This window comes from Vanellus vanellus (genome assembly GCF_965231255.1).
Source record: "Vanellus vanellus genome assembly, chromosome: 3".
Lineage (NCBI taxonomy): Eukaryota > Metazoa > Chordata > Aves > Charadriiformes > Charadriidae > Vanellus > Vanellus vanellus.
The window spans coordinates 47,932,954-47,955,615 of NC_138907.1; the positions used below are offsets into that span (position 1 = coordinate 47,932,954).

Below are 22,662 nucleotides of genomic sequence, written 5' to 3' on the forward strand. Positions count from 1 at the left end.
TGTAAAATCCAGGGGTAATGTTTGTCAGCTTTGAAAAGAAGGTACAAGTCAATACTAATTATACACCTAAAGAATTTGTGCTAAAGTTGTTCTAAGCTATATTAATGCTGGATGCTTGTGGCAAATGCTAAAAACAGTCAGCCAAGAAAAAAACAGCAGTAAAGTCCAGGCTGGTAGACACAACAAGCATTTTCATAGAATCGTCTAGGTTGGAAGGGACCTTAAAGATCATCAATTCCAACCATCAACCTAACACTGCTAAAACCACCACTAAACCATGTCCCTAAGCGCCACATCTAACCATCTTTTAAATACCTCCAGGGGTGGCGACTCAACCACTTCCCTGGGCAGCCTGTTCCAATGCTTGACAACCCTGTCAATGAAGAAATTTTTCTTAATATCCAATCTAAACCTCCCTTGGCGCAACTTGAGGCCATTTCCTCTTGTCCTATCACTTGTTACTTGGAAGAAGAGACCGACCTCCACCTCGCCACAACCTCCTTTCAGGTAGCTGTAGAGAGCAATATGGTCTCCCCTCAGCTTCCTTTTCTCCAGGCTAAACAACCCCAGTTCCCTCAACCACTCCTCATAAGACTTGTGCTCCAGACTCCTCACCAGCTTCGTTGCCCTTCTCTGGACACACTCCAGCACCTCAAGGTCTTTCTTGTAGTGAGCAGCCCAAAACTAAACACAGTATTCGAGGTGGGGCCTCACCAGCACCAAGTACAGGAGCACAATCACTTCCCTCGTCCTGCTGGCCACACTGTTTCTGACACAAGCCAGGATGCTGTTGGCTGCCTTGGCCACCTGGGCACACTGCCGGCTCATATTCAGCCAGCTGTCTACTAATACCCCTAGGTCCTTTTCTGCCAGGCAGCTTTCCAGCCACTCTTCCTCAAGCCTGTAGCGCTGCATGGGGTTGTTGTGACCCAAGCACAGGACCCGGCACTTGGCCTTGCTGAACCTCATACCATTGGTCTTGGCCCATTAGTCCAGTGTGTCCAGATTCTCTCTGTAGAGCCATCCTACCCTCAAGCAGATCAACACTCCCACCCAACTTGGCATCATCTGCAAATTTACTGAGGGTGCACTCGATCCCCTCATCCAGGTCACTGATAAAGATATTAAACAGAACCGGCCTCAGTACTGAGCCCTGAGGAACACCACTTGTGACCGGCCGCCAACTGGATTTAACTCCACTCACCACCACTCTTTGGGCCCGGCCATCCAGTCAGTTTTTTACGCAGCGAAGAGTATGCCCTATCCCAGCAATGAGCAGGCAGTTTCTCCAGGAGAACGCTGTGGGAAATGGTGTCAAAGGCCTTACTAAAGTGCAGGTAGACAACATCCACAGTCTTTCGCTCATCTATTTTCTGAACTGCTGAATGGAGAGACAATATTCATGAATTACAGGAGTCTGTACATCTCAGGAAGGATGTAAAGAAGCTTTCAGAAGTCTATAAATAAGGCTATGCAATGACTTATACTCTGTGGCAATCTTCCCTTTTAGCTAAGACACCTTTTAAGAAAACACTAGAAAAACTGGAGGTTTTCGGCTTCATGGGTTGTTTTGTTTGTTTGTTTATTTTTTGCGGGGGAGGGGGGGAGGTAGCTTACAGCATTTTCCTTGTTCAACAAGTAAGTTTCAAAGCTCTATCAGCATCCTCTGCTTGTTCAGAGCAAGCAGCACACCAATTAGAGGCAAGGATTCTTCCAGGACATCTCAAACACTTCCTGTAACAGACAGAAGAAAATCCTGCGGCATCCAATTCTGCACACTTAACTGCCCCTGGCACTGAACCAAATGTCATGTGCTAATCCATGAGAAGCCTAGCACAATTTTGGTCTAGGAGATGGTGACCTTCTTATAGCTTTGGCTGGGACCCATTAGACCCATTAGAGCCCTGTGTTTTGCCTTCTACCCCAAACAAATGCTATGGGACTATTGCTGAGGTAAAGGGAAAGGTCAAACCTTTGGCATTGGAGCAGACCAGTCACTGGCTGTGCGTAGGGGGAATTAAGGCTTCAAGGTGAGGTAAACACAGTGAGAGTCAGTGTGTAAATCATGCTGCATTTCAGAGACGACAGATTCAAACAACAGCTAGTCTTGTTCTCTACATTTTAAACACCAAACAAAGATCATTCAAAAGCAGAACTGGAGGCAAGTCTGCTGAGGGCCACCTTGAGATGCCTCTCTGCACCTTGGGAACAAATGCAACCCAGATGTTGAATGCTGAAGAGAATGTACCCACAGGAGGAAAAAGCACCAAAGTTGATGAGTCCTTGAGACGATAAGCTGCTTAAAAAACAAAGAAGCCTTATACTGCTATGACCTCCCATAAACATAGTGGTTTCCTGACGCAAAGGTAATCTACACTCCAGCAATTCCCAGTGCTGTACTTCCAGCACTATTACGAAGAGTTATGCTCTAGCAAGGAGGCAGTGAAATCATTAGGCTTGTGTTCCCTGAAGACAGTTTCTCTCATTCATTAGGTGTCATACCATTCCACTCCACTCACCCCCAAGTCTTTAATCCAAAGACCAGAAACACCTGTCATTTCCCCAGGTCATTTTTCTAACACTCTTATATTACTTTAGCAGATTCGTAAGGTACAAACACAGTGCTTCTTTGGATCCATCATTTTGGCAATGCCTTTGCCCTCTTCGAAAGAAAAGTGTTTTCAAATAAGTGGTACAAAAGTTACTTTCAAACTAAACAAAACATAGAAATCAATGCAATTCTTCTGTACGCTTGTTTTTCATACTGGTTTTGCTAGTTATCTGAAGTATGGAATTATTTGCTTATTTGGAACCACTGCATGTGCAACACTATTTCTTACAAGCCATGCTAGCAAGGTTTTGATTGAAAACAGCAATCTGGTCCTGTAGGTTCCATTTCTAAGATATGGAGACTCTCATTTGTTTTTCTTTAACATGTATATTGTAACTTCTCCCATCCTCTCAATACAGTAGCTACTAAAAATTTTAACAGATAATAAAAAAAACATCCAAATGAAACCACACTTCTATCACTGTTTAAAAACCAAAAACGCATATGGTATTACAAAAGTTTATACAAAGGCAACATTTAAGAGTTTGAAAGTTACTTCTAGAAAAAGACACAAATGCTAGTAAATTAACATACAAGGAGAAAGATATTCCACTGCTTCCCCAAAATTGGTTTGATCTATTTTGAAGTATCTTTTACCAGTTGTCTAGAAAATCAAAGCCAGTCTTCAAGATAACATTGCTTGTACTAGTCTGCAAGGGAAAAATAAAGAAATAAGATGTGGTTGTTAATTATGGTATTACAAACTCAGTACTGGACTGCCTATCTACAAAAGAAAGTTTAAAGTGTTGTCTGCCAATATTTCAAGTTCTTCACCTTGCCCTAGGATACCTAAAAACTAACATCAGAAAATGCTAGACATGGAAAAATACTCACAATGACCAAAAAGGCAATTCTAGATAAAAATAAAATTCTTGTTGTGGTCTGCAGGCAAAATGTTATTTTTTTTTCCCCCATGGAAAAACTCATAAAGATCAATTTCAGACTAGAATGGAAATTGCAGAGAATGAAACAAACACAGAATGTAAGCATCATTAATTCAATGGATTGCCTGTTGCAATGACAGCCAGTTGTTTCCAGAAAACTACACGTTTGAACTTTGTTGACAAGTTATTTACTAGGCTACCAAGAACACGCTCACTCCTGTAGTGCTGCACTTTTAGCCATGACATTTAAGGTGATATTAACATTCAGGAAGACTCTTCAAGGTACACAGCTGAGTCTCTGGATTCTGTTCCTAGAGCATGGCTCTCCTCCCCAGAACAGGGAAGATAGTCCAGAAAAGAGGAAATGAAGAAAATTCTCTGCTATTCTGTTCACATTTTGACATGGGAGGATTGTTTCTCCACAGAGAGAAAAATCAGGCTTTTCAAACTATTTCAGTTAGCTAGAAAACATTCACAAAGGAATTAAAACTGTAAAAAAACACTAATTTATAGGAAAATATGATAAAGCCTTTAACTAAAATTAAAGGACTACCACAGTCACAATTTGTAGCAAAACAACTCAAGAAGCATTATGTCTTAGCTTCAGAAAAACATAACTAAAGATAGGGCTCCAAATACTGAAGTGGCTTAAGTATTGTTCTTTCCTAAGTGCTACCACTTACTTCTCTTGCAAGTATTTACTTCATCCTGCATCTTTCTGACCTTACATCATCTTGTTCAGAATTTAAACAATCACTGTTGGGAAAATATGGTAGAGAAAAAGCTATGTGACATGCTTAAGGTACACTGTAATATGTCAGGCTTATGCCGGAGTGATGCTATAGATTCCAAACAGAACTGCGCAACTGTTTGAGGAACCACTCCTCTACTTCACATTTTTCAGGCTTCTTGTCCTTTTCTTTCCCTCATCATGTCATATCCTGTTGTTCCTTTTCTTTTCTCACAGATCAGCATCTGCTTTTTAAATAGCTTCAATTTGCTATTGAGCTGCTTAAGGTTATTTTCTGTTGTTGGGTTGTTTGGGTTTTTTTATTAAAACAACATTGAGAAGGCTAATTCTGGAAGCTCGTTCCATTTCCATTTTGGACTTTAAGAGAAAATACATTTGAAAGCAGCCCAGCTGCCTGTGACAAAGCACTAGGAAGTGGCTGTTGGGCTACTGCTTAAAACAGCTGAAAAACTAATTCGCCATTCACTGCTACGCTGTGTGTACCAATAAAGTATCCTGGACTCTAGTTTATCTACTTTTCAAGTTAAAAAACTTTTTTTTTTCATTAAGTGTTTTGCTGTTTCAAGAAAGCAAAAAAACTCTTTTACTTGATATAGCAAGCTCTCCACCTCAAACTGTTAGGTAGCTTGCTGTCAGTCAGCCACTGGATGCCACGTTGGTATTTCTGGTATTGTATTTAAATGATGCCCTTATCCTATGCACTTTACTACATTAAAAAAAAATACTTGATTGAAACAAACAATAGCCGTTAACATGTTGGTTAAAATAGACTTCTTCAAATTTGCAGGATAAAAAGCCAGCAAGCTTAGCTATGGCTTAATGCTTTATGGAATCCTTAATCTTCTAGAGTGACCTTGTCAGATTTTAATGTTTTTAAATCTAAGGACAGTGGATATAGCAGTCCTTACCTGTCCAGGCATTTGTGGATCTGTAAGTATAGTACCATCAGTATCTTCCTTGTTTGTCCTAGAAGATGCCAGGTCCTGTGGTGGGTCAGGAAGAAAGAAGTCATCTAGAGAACTAGCAGGGAGTTGAGTGGGTCGAGGTTTCTCCCATTCGAGAGACACAGAAGGTAGGCTGGGGGCGACAGACTTCTCTGGTTTAGTTATGCTGGGCTTCTCAGCTTTTGCCATCTCCTTTGGAGTAGACTCTTGTCTGTAAAAAGAGGGAAGGGGTTTCTCTCCTTTCTCCATGGACTTGATCTGGCTGGGGGTCAGGGACTGGAACTCAGACTTGTCTCCTTCAAACTTGGAGCGCTCTGCATTTATCTTCCAGAAAGAGGACTCTTCTTCCTTTCTGGATGCTATCAACCCATCAGAGCCAGGGGTCTTATTGGCCTGAGAAGATTTAGGGGCCTGGACACCAGGTGCTGCTTTAATAGGCTGCCTCTGTTCATTTTGCAACTGGGCACCAGCTTGTTCTTGTATGGACAGAGATGCGACGCTGAACTCCATCTGACTCTGTTCAGGGTTAAAGAAAAATAGTATTTCAAAGCCCTTCACAAAAACATAGTTTTGAACTTCTGATCTCGATGAATATAGAGAACGCCTTTGCCCTTGGCTAGGCAATTCCCAGACAGTAGATACCACAGCAAAGCTAACTTATGTTCTCCATTAATGTCCATCTTTGTAGCTACATAAAAATAATAATTTTTAAAAGTCTGAATGGCAAGCAAATGTAAAAGTCCTAGACTTCCTGCAGAGGATTCAAAGCAATCGTGTTCAAGTTACTCAGTGCCATCCAAGACAGCAGTGTATTACATACACAGCACTAAATCATTAGAATAGCGGCACTAAAACATTTGAACAGTTGTGGATGCATTTTGAAAGCCACAGATATTTTACATGAAAATATAAAGCAACAAAGCTTTACAGCATAGTTTAAAAGGCAGTCTTCCGTTATAGTCTTTGATATAGTTAGCAACATGTTACGACTCCATCTACTTCCAAGATAAAGGATTAGATGTAATGGGTATTCACAGATAAGTGGCTTCTACGATTCTAATTCCCCTCTGAAGGAAGAGAAACTACTCCAGCAGGACTAGTTCTTCACCTATTCCACAGCCTTGTTCTGTTTTCACTAGCAGTGAGGCTAGCTGTACTCATTTCTGAGGAGTAACACTGGGTCAAGGAAGCAAGTGACCACAGTTAAAGCATGATACAGATCTTGCAAAAGTCATGCTAAAGCAAACAGTACTTCAAAATGTTCATTTTACTTACCACTTCAGTAATCTTGATTATCAACTAGCTGGACACTCTTTAGGCTAACAAAAGTTAAGCCTTATTTCACTCTGAGAAACACGCAAGCATTACTGTATTTAGGAGCACAGCACCATAGCAAGTGCCAGAAAAGAACAACTTAGAAAAAAAAAAATAATAAAACCTGCATTTACTGTTAGAGCTATGCTGTTGTCATTATGGGCCTCATTACTTTTGAAAAATTTCAGAGAACATTTCAAATACTTACTTTTGCTACAAGCGGTTAATAGATACTTTTGAATTTCATTACAGATCTGTGATGTTTTCCCCATTGCACTTCATTACCTGGCCTTTCCTGAATAAAACTGCAATAGCATCTATGGGCCTCAGTCTAAAACAAGTCCTAGTTGCATATCATTTTCACTAGAAGTGTTTGATCTTGAGTCTTACATTATGTGCGTGTTAAGTTCAAAGGGACTGTAGATCTTGCAGGTCTCACACGCCTGGTATTTAATATTCAGACACTCCTCAAAGTGCAAATGCTAACTCAGTAACTGATTATTTATAAAACTTTTTTTTAAACAGTCAGCAGCTGACTACACATAATTTGATTCACGGACTAAATCTGAACTTTCTAAAGAATTAGATACATTAGATATTTTTCCAAGTCAAGGAAGCACCACGTTCCGTGTTTTCAGTAAGAATATACTGTGTTATCAAAAGATGCAGAACATAAACAAGCTGTAAGTAATTATAGCTCAGCTAGAATAAGGTGATTGCAAGGATACACGCAACTCTTGCCAAACAAGTCAACACCCCACCCTACCTGCAAAAAACTAAGAGGAAAAACCATAGTGCTCCAATTTTATCATTTTTTAAAACAAAAGTCATGACGTAAGGTTTAGAGCAGGAGATTTTTCCTTAGATAAATTCTGCACAAACAAACTATGGATGCAATGGTGTTGAGGGTTATTTACAGTGACTGCTACTCCCTATATTAAAATATAGGGATTTATTTCCCTAAGCTCATTTGGCAATACTACCGAATAGAGATTTACTACTCTGAAGTTAAGATGCTTTAAGACTTCAGAACTGATAAAATCCCAGCTTAAAAAACCCACAACACAATATAAAATAGACCTGCATTTCCCCAATATCCAAGGGGAAATAAACAAATTTCCATCTTGGAAGACTTAAGTACCTTGTCATGTGGGAATTAAAACAGTGCTACTTTCTGTCCTTCAACCATCTTCCTTCTTCTGAGTAGCCTATTCCAGGGCACTCACTACAGAAGACAGTAGCTAAAGGCCACCACAGCAGCAGTCAGTTTCAGTAAAATGATTCCTTCACCCCCCAGCCCAAGAGACAGGGAGAGCCAGTGCCCAGGGTGCAGAGGGCCACCACAGCCCTAGATCCACTAGAATAGCATTGGAAACAAAATCCAGGAAAAACACTGATGGAAGGGAGGCAGGGGTCTGTTAGAACAAAAGTTAGAAAAAGGAAAACCAACAAGATGGCTTTGCCTTTCAATGGCAGCAAGACAGACAAGCAAAGCCAGGCCTCCTGCGAAGGTCTTATGCTGTGGAGCAAAAGCCACTGCATGTAGTTGTGTTTTATGTTCTTTGTATGGGTCCAAATATGAACTCAGAGGTCTGGTTTAGAAGTGGCAGACCACTTCTAGTGTAGAGCAGCGTGTGGCACTGCAGCACAACTTCAGGCAGTTGTACCTTTCCAACCCACTGGTGGATGCATGTTCTGGAGAGGATGCCCTCTTTGTCCTTTTAGAATGGAGACTGTGGGGTGCACATTTCCACTTCAGAAGACAGGACCACCCAACATTTAAGATTACATATTTGTGTCATGGTATGCTTTGGCGATGAAACAGTTCATAACATGATACAGAATAATCTGAATGAAAATACTTTTTCAGGAGTTGCTTTCTCCCCCAAGAAAGGCGAAGACAAGACTAACCTGACAGGTTCCAAAAGCACTTCATCGCAGCATGATGTAAATACAGCCCCGAGAGGTCAGATGTATAAGTCTGCTTTTAGCATTTAACTCCAGAAGCCGAGAACTTCTGTGGACCAGTCACAAGTTATTCCATTTTCCTTGCAATGTATAATGTTTCTGTTTGACTTTCAAGGTTACTTAAGACATCTGAACCCCTAAGAAATGCAGCTGATATAAGAAAATTACTAATATGCAGTACCTTTCCAGTAAAAAAAATGGCAATAGAATAACATAAACACCCTACCTCCCCCAAAAATGCGACCAACAGAGTAGCAGTGTATGTAGAAAGATAATTTCACATAGAGATGAAGACGACCCATGTGTGAAATGCCCCATGCTGACATCTAAGCCAGGAGTATGTTCTAATGAGTTGATAGACACTGGAAATGAGAGTTTAATTAGTGTTCTGCTCTCAATTTCTTATACCAGATTGCAAATTGGCAATTGGTTGGGTCAGCAGAAGAGGAAAGGAAATGACATTTAAAAGACCGTTACTCCCCCCAAAAAACCATTTCCTTTTCCTTCAGGTTTGCCAGTCATGAGAATACCCCGATCCACATCTCTCCTGGCCCCAATCAAACTGATGGTAGCAGCCAGTCCCTAAAGAGCGGTAGCACATGTGCACTTTCCTCAGGCTGAGGCAGAGCTGCTGCGAGCTGCAGTCACACACTTGAGCATTTAAGCAGCGGAACTGCACTTGTAGCTCTCTTATCAGCTGCGGCCTCGGGGAAGCAAACACTGGATATTGCAATACGATTTGACGGTCAAAAGTGAATTGTCAATCAGGCACAGTTTGGGATTCCAGAGACAGGGTTTCAGTCCCTGGCTGTTTTCACAGATTTTGTATGGCTTTGAAGGAGCTGCAGCGTCTGTGTGTTAATTCCCCATCCTTAGAATAAAATAAAAATGCTTTCTTTTTCCTACTATTTGTCCAAACTGTATTTCTGAGAACTGTTCAGTCCAGAAAGTATCTCAAGGGTTTACAGACACACTAATACAGTCCCAACTGCAATTTTTAAACGTTAGCAAAATTCAAGCAAAAGCTGTTAACAGCAGTAGTATTTTCAAGATCTTGCAAGAGCTAGTAATTCCCAACATATCTGAGAGGGGGATAGAGCGTGCGTGTGCACGCATCCAGTAATATTTTGAGGCAGAGCAAACCTAGAAGTTCTGTGTTTTTCTCAGTCTTACCCCTCTGGTCCAAAACCACTGCAAGGATTAAAATAAAGGATGCCTAGGTCATCGAAAACCTTTTTGTCTAATAAATAGAATATTAAAAATTGTAGTTTTTAGTAAGTTGTGTGTCCATCTTTCCTTAAAAAGACTATATGAAGGTATTTTATAAATTTTATTTATTATATTAAAAAATTTAGACTTAACTTCAGTCTCCAGGCAGGGATAATCCCCCAATCACAATACAGGCTGAGGCACCACACACTAAGAACATAAAGATTTAATAATAATGTATAAAATTAGGTCTCAGTTTATAAGTATATATTAAAAACAAGATGACCACAAAGAACCCAGAAGCTTTTTTTTTAAGCATCTTACTCACTCATCGGGAATGTGTAGTATTTTATTAAACAGTCAAGCAAACACAGCCAAAACAAATTGTTTTGCTTGGCAGCCTGAAAAATCCAAATTGTTGAGACCATGACTGCAGAAACACTGTCAAAAGCACCTTGTTTTAAGCACAGCCTGATATATGCAGAGGTAAGAAAGCCAAGTTTAAAATGATGTAGAAGATGACTTTGCTTTGCTGAATGGACAAAACCAAAATAAATACGGGACCCAAAGCAGTTGCAGTTTTTGCTTTGTTTAATGTGCTCACAGTGGGTGTTCTCAGGACCTTTTCAGAGTCAGAAAGAACTCCTTAGGTCAGCAGAGACCAAGGCAAAAGGGCAAAGGACTCAAAAACAATCTAAGTAATTTTAGTCCATACAGAAAGACAATGCCAAAGATACACAGTGTGTAGCATCAGAGGAAATTTCATGATCTACTCTGTGGTGATATGAACAGTGTTCTAGTCCTGGATGCAAGTTTGCCACTGTAACTGGTTAGTTTGAGGAAACTCCTACTGCCAGTATCTGGTACATGTGTGGTTTTCCCCTCAAAAACAGCTGTCCAAAGATTGATGCAGGTAATTGAATCCTTAGCCAAGAACACCTGGCCATGAAGATTAAAATAATCCTTGAACAGAGCTACTATTACCACAAGTTACTTTTTTTTTTTTCTCAAGAACTACTATTCAACAGTAGTCTTACAGCACTGCGTTTTAAGATCAAAGAGGGGGAGGGAAAACTTAAAACCTCAGGCATAACTCTTCTTTCCTTCCAAGCAAGCATTGTCATTTGTGCCAGCTTTATAAAAATAACCACATCGAATTACAGTTTGTAACAAATGATTCTAATATCAGGATCCTTAAGAAGGAGAGAGGAAAAAAAAATATTTTCTGCTACTTTATTCCTATTAAAAAAAAGAAACCAAACAAAACCAACTAGGACTTAAACAAAGCAGGATACTGAAGACGGTCTTTTAGGTTTAGCCCTTAGATATAGGAAACAGCATTTGCAAACCATGTTTTTCGTAAGTACAACATTTTCTTTCTAAATCATTGCTGGGATTAGATCACTTCTGTAGTAACATAAATAGGGGAATTCAGACAGGGAGGCAGCAACCACATTGTTGAGGGGATTGAAGCCTGACGCTTTCTCTTTTTGCCTTTTTTTTTGTTTGTTTGTTTGTTTTTAAACACACCTTGAAGACTTCTCTTTTCAACAAACATCTGAAGGCCTGCTGAAAGTAGAAGACAGCTGAAGGAGGGAAAAGCCAGATGTTAAAAAGAAAAAAAGTACAAAAAGGACTCTTTAAAGTTACTTTTGCAAATATTCTATCTGTATCCAGACCAATGAATTTTTACATGTGCACATGTCTGTCAGTTTTAAACATTTGGAATAAAACCTATTTTAGTTAATAGTGTGTAACAGAAATAGATTCCAACTTATTCCTTGCTGCTCTGCACATTCAATGTGTTAGCTGAGGTGGCAGACTGAAATTACATATTCTGTCCACTACTAAGTTCATTTAAAAATAAACCAACCACACCAAAATCAGAAAGTTCTGAGTTCAGGAACAGTTGCAGAGAAATTTTGCTTTCAAACTCAGGCATGATTCTTGTTTTCCATTTACATCTTGGGGTCCACGCTGAGTTTCACTCAATTTTTACTTCAAACAAACCAAGAAACCTCAAAGGCTGAACTCAGCCAAAATGTCAGCTTTCATCTCACTTAAACCTGAAGCCATAAATAGAATGCCCTAAATTCATAAACCTGACTTTAGCTCCAGTTAAAAATGTAACCCACATTTCAAGATGTGTTATGTTTATGAGGGCTCCACCCATGAACCAAATCACTCCCTCCAATTCATCCTCTAGTTTTAAAATGTCATCTTATTTGCAGTGCCATGAGAACTCATTGCTTCCCAAATAGTTTTCCTTCCAAGAAGTGCTACAGTTTTCTACTAAAAATATTAGTATTTTAAATCCTAACATCTAGCTCAGCAATTTACATTGTATTTCTGCTTTGTTTGCCTTGTTTGAAGGTTTAAAAATAAAGAGGTAAGACAACTTCAAATACACACCAGACAGCTAAAAATGGAGGTATTCACGCAAGTGTTTCCTGTGATACGAACGACTAAAATTGTATCTCACATTTATGTTTAAAACGAGAACACAAAAAGTTTACTGTTGACAGAAGTGAAGCTATCAAGCCCTTCAACAATGTTCTGCCCAAAATGACAGCAATTTTGTAAAAAAAAAAAAAAACTAAAAAAAATCAAACCTATTGGTTTTACTGATTCACATCTCTGCTTTCTCCTTCTCTGCAAAAGCAGAAACTGAACGCCACATTCCCTTCTGTGGGTAAGCCAGAGCACTTTTATGCAAAGCTGCAAGAAAATGAAGGAATTTCATCATCATCACAGCAATAACATGTAAAAAACCAAACCAAAAACTCTGCAGGAAAGGGCGATCAGGGAAAATAATACTATGGAAAGAATAACCCATCATGAGGTAGAGCTCATGGAATGGAAAGAGCCTGACAGCCTAAACTAATAGCAGGAATTGGTCTGGCTCACAAGACACCAAATGTGCATTACAACATGTCAACCTTATTAAACAGCTCATTCAGTTTTCTTCCCTGTTTCCCCACACTGGACTGATTGGGCAAGGATACTTCATGGAGAAATTGCCTTCCAATATTAAAGTAGTGGTTAGGGGAAAGATCAAAGAGTAAGCACAAAGCAAGATCTCCACCTTTAGAAATGGAAGACTCAGCAGTTGAAGGATTTGGCTGAAAGACTGACACAATATGGGGCACTGGGGAAAAAACAAAAGGAGGAAACCACACAAATCAACCAACCCACACCCCATAAAGCCAGACAAAATGGATTCTCTAGAGTTTTGCTAAAGGAAAAGGTCGTGCAACTTTTCAACCTACAGCTGCGGTACAGCTTTTATCTCTGGTCAGAAAGGAGGGGGGGGGAAAGAGGGAAGCACAGCTTGATTAACTGAGACAAATAATTATTTCTAAAGCAACCTCCTCCCCACTGCACTTTTCTTCAGCAGTCAGGAGTGTTTCCATCTCATTCTGTGATCCTTCGTTCATTACAGAAAAGCGTGAAACTAGAGCATCTATCCATTGTGGTCCCTTGTTTTCAGACACCAGGAGTATAGTAGAAATAATCTTAATCAGCAAGAGCCACAGGTTGGGTTGAAAAACACTTCACTAGACATACAAGCATTTAAAAGAAGAGACAACCATCAGTGAAAGAGAAAATCCATTTGAGTGCAGATGCATCTCATCATGGATCACTAGGCAGTGTACTACAGGAAGCACTATCTCCAGGAAGTGTGAGTATTCAGAACTTACAAAATCCTATCACGACAGAGCTTAGAAATACAATTACAGCTGCCACATTCTCAAGACTGAGTTCTGCGTTTTGCACTAAAAAGTAGGGGAGAGACAACACCGCTGCCTCCAACAAATGATTTATTTCACTGCGCTGTCAGTGAGGTCCGTACTCTTCTCACCACTATTCTTTGCTTGACAGCTTCACCCAAGTACACCCACTCTAAAAGCCTTTTTGGTATTATACTAAAAGCCAGTGGCTGCTTCTTCTCGGGGTCCTGGAAGACAGGAGGGCTTGCCTGAGCTACCTGGCTTCTACTCAGGAAATCCCCCACTGGCTCCTGAGTCACCACAGTAGGGACTTTTAAGGCAAGTGAAGACTGGCAACTGCAGCAGTGTAAGTTGCAGGGACCCAGGAGCTACATCCAAGGTATAGGTTAATCAGCATCTGCAAAGCACAGATGGGGTGCTAGCTAGAGGCAGTGACCTTCAGCAGGGAAGACTGACAAGTCTAGGGTTGGGTCAACTGGATTAATTTAGTATTCACTGGCATTTCCAAATAATTACTCTGCATTAGGCTAAGATTATATTCATAAGCTCATACATGATTATCTACATAGTTCAAGGGCAAAAAATGGAAGAAATGGAGAGAGGAGCAGCTTTCTCTGGCAGATAAAGCCAGAAAACACAAAGTCTGAAATGCATGATTAAATTAACATGCATACCATATCCAGCTGAGAAAGACAATGAGCTGGTGTTTTTCCTCCCATATTTTCTTCAACTAGAAGAATTAAATTCCATTTCCCACCAGAAATGTGGTACAACTGTTTCCTCACCCTGTGGGTTCAGAAAGATGGGGAACTCTGGCTTTGTGTTACCCTTATGAGAATCGCATAATAAATAATATTTTAACAAAACACCAGAAGTAGAGTAAAACAAAACAAAATCAAATGGAGAAAAACCCAACCCCCCAAACAACCCACCACAGAAAAACATATTGTTTTTGAAGGAGCTGCCTTTTGGAGAGGAAATAACACAATGCTTCTAGTATATCCCAGGTTAACAAGTTCCATTACATTCTAGTACATAACAAAAAGATGAAGGATAAGATAGGCTTTAAGAGAAAATCCAGTGAAGTTACTAAATATCTGTATCTTTCTCAGCCCATTCCCAAACTACTTTACTCCTGACTTCAAAAGTGTAATGCATTATGCTTATGTAATACCAGAGACACTGGTCTCACTAAACATGGAAAGTTTTTTCAGAAAGTTTACTATGAAAAATCAGATAATTTGGAATAAATCAGTTTTACACCTGCACTTGAAGCCAGAACATTAGTTCATGAAGCACATTTTGTGTTTCCGTTGATGTAAGTCAAAGTACACCAGTCCCGTTTCATTTGTAGGATGGTCACTTTACACAGCTCATAGAATAAAGGTGACATTAGTTCACCAAGTCTTAACATGAAGATAATATAAACGCACAAGGAATAGTATAAAATGACAAACCAACTTTAAAAATAAAACTGCTGCATATTTACCTTCGTTTCCCAGGAGAACGGAGCCGAGTGTTCATCTTGCCAAGTTATGTCCTGAAATAAAATTCAAGAATGACTAAAAACCAGAAAAGCAGCTTTACCTGCCATTTGCAGATGACATTACGTTGCACTGCTGGAAGCACAACCACCACTACCACAGAAATAGCTAAAAAGTGAGAGCACCACTTAAAGATGGCATTTATTACAGTTTAAGACTGACTGAAAACAAGTTCTCTGAGGGGAGGATTATCAATTAGCATATCAATTTAATCTACAAAATATATGAAGGTTTAACCTGGTCTAAACCTCTTGAAACAGTTTCTCTACAAATAGCTTTAAAACATATATTTCCAATTTTCTACTAGGCGTTTTCTTTGGTAGCCACTAGCAACACACAGGGACAGAAATAAAAAAAGGAGCAGAGGCCTTAGGGAAATAAAGTCCCATTTCCTCCCCTCCGCAAACCAAAGAGCACGTGTGCAACCAGGCAGTCACGTGGCAGTGAAACAGCTGCGCATCTGTCAGGCCAAGCCACAGCTGGATCCAGCCCTGACAAGATGCATCATTATGCCACTTCAATGACAATCTGTCTGAAGTAAATACGTGGTGCTGTTGAAAGAACCACACAATGTCCAGAGTAAAATCCCAATCTGAAATTGCTTCTTTTAAGAAGCTATTTTTCTGAAAATAATCTCAATTTCAGAAATTTAAATGATCTCTTCATACACAGTATAGCCTCCAGAAAGACATGCAACCCACATAGAAAAAAGAAGGGATGAAAAAGGAATAAATAAATGTTCATCTTTGTTCAAGACTTGCAACAAAACAATCACACTCCTATTCCTAGTGGTGGGTGAGACTCATTTGCACATCGGATGTTCACGCTGGTAGAGGTAGAGTTGCACTCTCTGTACTAAGTGTACCACTGCTTGGCCACCCCAGTACATCAAGGGAGGAATAGGAGTCGGAACAGCAGATGGAAGGAGAAAGGGCAGGACTAACCATGCACAGGGAATAAGACAGGACAAGTCTAATACCAGGTTCTTTCATTCTAGAGAATGGAGACTCATATTTATTAATATTTAAGGGAAACAAAGTGAGTAAAAGTCTACCTTTTAGTATCTCTTTTAACTTGTATCAGTATTTGCACTGTGGAGTCCTGCTGACCACATGGGAATGCCACACCACTTGGGTTGGATGCCTTGCAGCAGGTGAGAGTCAAATTATTTCAAAATCATTTTAGGACCATATCCTTTGCCTCTGAAACTGCTGGAGTTGGCATTTCATTTCTGAGGCATGCATGACAGGAATCACGCTCCAGGAGAGAAGAGACTGGAGAGCCCAGCCACCAGACTAAGTCTCACACACTGAAGGTAGGACCATAATCCTTCTGTCCACATGGGGACAGATCAGTACTTGACTCCAATCACAGCAATAAAGGACAGAAATGAAGCCCAGCAAAGAGTGTAACACTCCTACACACTGTCACAGCGCCTTAAAGTTCCAGACGTAGGCATAGCTGTCAGTGGGTTTTACCTAAGGAGTTTAAAGGAAGCTCTGACTTCTTGCCATTTACAGGACATGCAAACCAGCCATGGACCAGTTTTAAATTTGGGAGCGAGCCAATACCAGTCTCATCCTGGATCTGAAACAGCTACTTCTTTATTTTCCTATATTTGAGGCAAGTGTATATGGCACTGGGAGGGACCCCTCTTCACCCAATGCTCCCTGCGCATCCTCAACCCCAACAACACTGCTGCTGCAAGCCAGCCCTGCTGACAAAAGGCTGCCTGCAGAGGGATAAGAAAACAGCACAGAGAAGGCAGAGTGAGGGTATGAGGTTGTTGTGCACCAGGATATGCCATTCCCTACAGGTCAGAGCAAGTCAGCTTCCCACTTCATAGAATCTCATGTCTTCTCAACCACTTGTTGGCACCTCAACTTGTAATCTCAACCTTCAGGTTAGGTAGACAAATTAATTTCAAGAATGAATTAACGGTATTTTGGTACTGGTTGTTTATAAATTCTTGTCAGAAACAAAATCTGAAACTTTCATAGATTCTTTCAAAAGATGGAAGTAGTAGACACTGGGCAGGAACAGTTCCCTGAAAGAAAAGGACCATAGATTTTTCTTCCTAAAAAGATGGCTCATTGTATCTCAGGCTGCACAGCCCAGCACACCTCAGAGCCAGTAAGTCTGATGAGCTTCGCCCACATTCAAGAGATCTTCCATGGGATCTAGCAAAGGATAAAATAGTGTAAGATGTGGTTTGAGGATACAAAGCTTCAATGAGTTGTCTGTGGTTATCTGCAGTGTACTTGAAGTTAGGATGAAGGAGACAGTTGTGAGGTTCTGTCCATTGTCAGGGAAGGGAAGGAAGTTTGTGGCCTCCACCTCTTGTGCCCTCACAAAGAGAACATGCAGAGGACCAAGTCAGAAGCAGGAGAACACCACAGTTCAACAGTTTCCTGTCTGACACACCTGATTCATGTTTATCACCAACAAAATCTGAGAAATAACTTTGCTTTCTGTAGAATAAACAAGTTCTCACACACTTCAAGAAAATGGGACCAAAAGCATAAACTATTTTAATAGTCACAAAGGAAAATTACAAGTTGAAATTCTAGAGAAAAAGGCTTCAAGGCTATTTATCATCTGTCAGGTGATAAGTACAGATCACACAGATCAGAAGACATCCCTATCTGCTCAGCTTTTGTTTTCAGCACACAACAAAGCCTTCTTCCAGAAAGAAGGCAAATAAATAAACTTTTGTTCACCAGCATTAAACAACCTATTTGTAAGAAATGGGGCCTCATGCAACATATTTCATAGCTAAAAAAAGAAAAAAGAAAAGAGAGACCAAGAGAGGCAAAAATCTAATCATACACTTGACTTCAACAGCCAGATGCCGAATATATAAAAAGGAATCACAGATGCTGAATATATAAAAAGGAATCAGAAACTACGTTTGCTATATGTAGGCAGCTTGTTACAAAACAGCACCTGAATTTCAAAACATCAACCCCATCAAGGTTATTGAGCTGTTGTATTCAGGGGTCTGTTTCAACTTGGAAGTCTTAACTTGACACCGTGAGGCCAACGGTGGACACATAATGGTTGCTACATCCTCACCATGTCAGTGTGGTGCACACAGGTAAATGCCAAGTGAACTAGGTGCCACCTAACCCAACTCTGTTTTGTGGGAGATAAATGCTGTTTGGAAAATCAGGGAGCTTCCACTTCTTTCATCTAGCTTTTGAGAGCTTTTAAAACACCTTCAGTTCTTCACAGCAAGATGGCAGATTAAAAAAGCAGCTCTGGTGTCCTGGCACCAAACCTCTTTAGGAACTATTATCAACTCTGTGACTGGCAATGCCGCAATGAGGATGAGATAATGAGAGAAGGAGCAGTGGCACTTCGCTGACTACAGGCATTTGCTAAGAGTCACACATAGTGCTGCAGTGCTATAGCACTACAAAATTACTGGATCATGGCTACAGGATGCCCCGGTCCTGTTACTGCATATCTACTTTCTGTCACAGCCTTCCCACACAGCCAACATACTGGGAGGTGTTTTGAAAATGTAAGAGATGCTTATATTTTGAGAACTTACAGTCCTGGGCTACAAGTTCAGGAGATGAGTTTGGTGTCAGAAAAGATATATGGGAAATGGTGGGGGGGGAAAAAGAGGGAACCAATTGTCCAGAGATACAAAACCCCTACATATATTGCCTGGACCACCTTATCAAAGTGGTCACATGCATGAAAGTGGGACTGAAATGGTGAGAGTCCTGGATGGGTAAATCAGTATCTTCAGCATTCATCCTTGTTTTGCTTTCTCCCAAGTCCTCCAAAGAACACGAGGTGAAAGAGATCAACTTTCCACACTTAAGCAAGCACAGGTAGATCACTACAGATTTCAACATCAGTTAACAGGGAAGACGAGCTGCAGCTGGAAACATGAAGCTTTTGGAGCGGGTGACAGCAAGACCGTCATCAAACCAAAACACTCACGCTGGAAGGGCTGTAACATCAACAAGTGATTTTGAGGAATGCAGACTACTCTCCGTTTCCTTGCTTCAGGATACCGTACACCAAGAGACAGGGACAGCAGCCAGGACCAATCTAACTGCCCCCATGAGTAGGGCTGGGCGACCACGGTATGTGCAGCAGTTACATCTTACAAAGACAGCAGTAGTACAGCTCAGTAAGCTGTCAGACCAGAGACAGCAAGATAATAAAGTTCTGTAGGCAAAACACTTGCAAGCCTGGAAAGTTGAACCGAAATGGCAAGAGACCGGCCACAGTGTCTCTGTAGCAGTAGGACAAGGAGGAACAATTACAGAGCCAGGGCAAACGTCCAAGAATCAGGTCGAATGCCAGCAAGGGAGCGGGGGGAGAGGAAGCTATCAGATGAGGAGCCAGGAAAAGCTCTAAGGCTCAATAGTGCGGTTGGAAGAACTAAAATGGAAATGGAGCATGCCAAAATGAGTGGAATCTCTTTTCTTCAGAAATACGATTTACATTAACTTCAGCTTGGAAGTCAAGAAGGAAGTCAGTTGAGGCAGATGCTTCCAAAACTACACACTTCACATCAAGCATTTTGATGAACTGTGCTTTCTTTGGTTAATGGCTACGCAAACGCTAACAACAACATTATTTGTATCATAGCTGTATTTCAGGGGAAGAGAGGAAGGAAAACAACTTGCCAAATTTCAGATGGACTCCCTAGCTGTGGTTTTGTCAAGCATGAAATACAGCGCAGCACAACAACCAACAACATGCTTGCTTTCCTTCCAGATCCACATAATTCAAAACAGAGAGCACAGCAGAGCTGTCTGAAACTGGGAAAGCCAAATATATTCACTTTCCACTGTCATTAACCTAAATCCTGTCACAACCACCTTCAGGTCTAGGTTTCCTGTCAAAGACTATTTGCACAGCCAAATTTGCTGTCATGCGGCCTTCCATACCTCTTTTTCACCAGGAGTTATAGTCTCTTACTAGCAAATATTTACTCAGAATTTCTGGTATCATGGACTAAACAAAACTGAGCTTGACCATATGTTCCCTAACTCTAGGTATGATGCGTGCACGGCAGACTGTCACACCTTCCCGACACACAGGCAGCAGTCTTCTAGCACAAAGCTGGTTGGGAACCCCGATGCCGAGCACGTGAGTGCTTCAAATGCTTCTTACAAATCCCATTGCAAGGGATATTGGTGAGGAGGCTAAAAGCAGCACTGTTCTCTTCAAATTGGACTGACAATTACAAGTGCAGAAGCAGATTTATTATTTTTTTTTTCTGGTAGAAGCCACATAAGTTAATTAACACTTTAAGGTCATTTTAAGGTATTATACGAACACGGTGAAAGTAATCATACCAATCATACACAGCTCTGTAATCATACACGGCTCTGTAATCATACCAAGATGTAAAAGAAAAGAAAACAAAGGAAATCTCACACGCAGAATAAGAGAGATACAGTATCCAAAGAGCACCGTCAGGTCTTTGCAAGCATTGTTAGACCTTCCTCTTCAAGGGATCACACTCGGTAACATGACCCACCGCTCCGGACCAGGTACACTTATACCTATGGATTTCCAGAAGGGCTGCTACGCTTCCTCATGACATAGAAGGCTCTCAGAAGCTTCAAAATCCATACTTTTTACCATCTATCTTTCCACACCCTTGTTTTCCCTGGCGTGTGACACGGAACAGGCTACATTTTTTTAAGGTGTCAAAAATACCAAGAGCTGGAATGTTTTCAGTGTCATATTTTTAACTACGTCTAAAATTAGAAACGAGAAGGAAGAGATTTAATTCAGCGTAAACATTCCCTACAGCCCATTTCCAGCAAGGGACTATTTCCAGAGCTAGCCACGGCCGTGCCCCGCTGTCGGGGCTGGCACCGGCCTCTTCTCTGAGTCTCCCTTTTTCCAAAACCCGCTTCAGAGCGACTCCCGCTTATCTCGGCCGAACTCCCGGTTTGGTGCCCCCTCTCCTGCTTTTACGGTGTGACCCGGTCCCCTCACTCACAGCGCCTCATCCCGCCCTCCTGGCGCAGACATGGGAGGGGGGAAGAAAAGAAATCAATCTGCCTCTCCCGTTCATCACCAGGGAAACTCCCCCCCCCCCCCCGCTCCTCTCCACACGCCCGCAGAGGCAGCCGCGAAGCCGGGGCAGATCATCTCCGGCCACCCAGCCCGTGAGGCGGCGGCGGCGGCGGGGAGCGCCCCTCGCCCCCAGGCCCCGCCATTGCGGACACCCCCCCCCCTCCCCGCAGACAACCGACTGCCAACGGCCGCCGCCCGGGCGCTGAGGCGAGCGGGGCGGGCCCCGCCGGCACCCCCTTCCCCTCCCTTCCCGCTCTCCCTCCCCGGCGGTACCTCGTCGCCGAAGTGCACCACCTTCTGGCCGGTGTTGAGGCGGAGGCTGGGGTAGGAGGCGGGCGGCGCGGCGGGGCGGGCGGCGCCGCGGTGCGCGGCGTAGCGGGCCTGGACGTGCGGCTCCACCAGGCACTTGTCGATGATCTCGTCCTGCTGGCGGGGCGGCAGCCGCTCCCACTCGGGCCCGTAGCGCTCGCGGATCCGCTCCTTCTCCGCCATGATCTTGCGCGCCATGGGGCTCAGCGAGGAGAAGTAGCTGAACCGCTTACGCTCCCGCTCGTCCAGCGGCCGGTTGCCGTTCATCACCGCCGTGCGGGAGGCGGCGATCGCCGCCGCCATGGAGGCCATGGCCACCCCGCCGCCGCCAGCCCCGCACGCACCGAGCCGGCCGCGCTCGCACGGCGGGAATGGGAGCGGGAATGGGAACCGCCTCCTCCGCCGCCACCGCCCTCCTCCTCCTCTCTTCCCTTCCCTGCTCCGCTCCCCTCCTGCAAACGCCGCCTCCCCTCGCTCCCTATAAACGCCGGCCGCCGCCCCGCACACCCCGCCTCCCGCACGCCCAGCGCCCGCGGCAGCCCCTGCCGGCCTCCACCCCCCACCCCCGGCACCGGCCGCCCGGCGCTCCCGGGAGGGGGCGGGCGGCCTTTCTGCCTCTGCCTCGCAGCTGGCCGGGGAGGGAGGCCGCCTCCCGAGCTTGCTGCGTATCCTTACCGTCGGTAGCGTGGGGCTGAGCGGGTCGGAGCCAGCCCTCAGTCCCGGGCTGCGGCGGCGGCTGTGCCCGCCCAGGCCCCCGCGGTGCCCCTGCCCGCAGCCCTCGGTCTCCCACAGCCCTTCCCTCCTTTCCAGAGGCGGCAAGCAGGAGTATTCCCACGTTGCCGGGGCCAGGAGCACTTGCCACCGCTGGAAGGGCAGCGCCGGAGCCAAGAACCAGCCTCCGCCAACCCCTGAGTAAGTGCCACTTGTTTCTTTACGCAACAGAAGGTCCGGCAGCTCCTGTCAGAAAAGCCATCGTGCCCGGGATAGGCCCTTTCCTCCAACTCAACAGGTTCAGCAGCAAGTCAGTCCCAAGCCTCTGTATTATTCTGGTGTAATAAAGTTGCAGCCCACACGTAGCAAGTTATATCAGCATTAGTTATATCGGTAAAATACATTTCCTATAGGCTGAAATAACTAGATTTTTTGGTCTTAGGTATGCTGCAAGAGGAAGAGTGCTTTCTTCCAAATGTTCAGTGGATTAGGAGAAGGGGGATGGGGTAGAAAGTAGCTGATGAAGAGTAATTCCAACACAACACCAACATCTTAAAAAAATGTTTCATTGCCAAACTGTTCCAACTTTCTGAAATAAAGTTACCAGTGCTATCATCAGCTTGTGT

The 22,662-nt window shown here is 42.8% G+C and overlaps 1 protein-coding gene across 1 annotated transcript; it reads right to left on the minus strand.

Moving 5' to 3' along the window:
* Window positions 1-2,862: 2,862 nt before the first annotated feature.
* Window positions 2,863-21,637, minus strand: LOC309669789 (uncharacterized protein C1orf198 homolog; the record flags this gene model as incomplete). The annotated part of the gene is made up of 4 exons (XM_082480563.1): window positions 2,863-3,261; window positions 5,155-5,706; window positions 14,902-14,952; window positions 21,290-21,637. The coding sequence occupies 4 exons, from the start codon at window positions 21,635-21,637 to the stop codon at window positions 3,205-3,207; spliced, it is 1,008 nt and encodes a 335-aa protein (XP_082336689.1). The 3' UTR covers window positions 2,863-3,204.
* Between the last annotated feature and the right edge of the window lie 1,025 nt (window positions 21,638-22,662).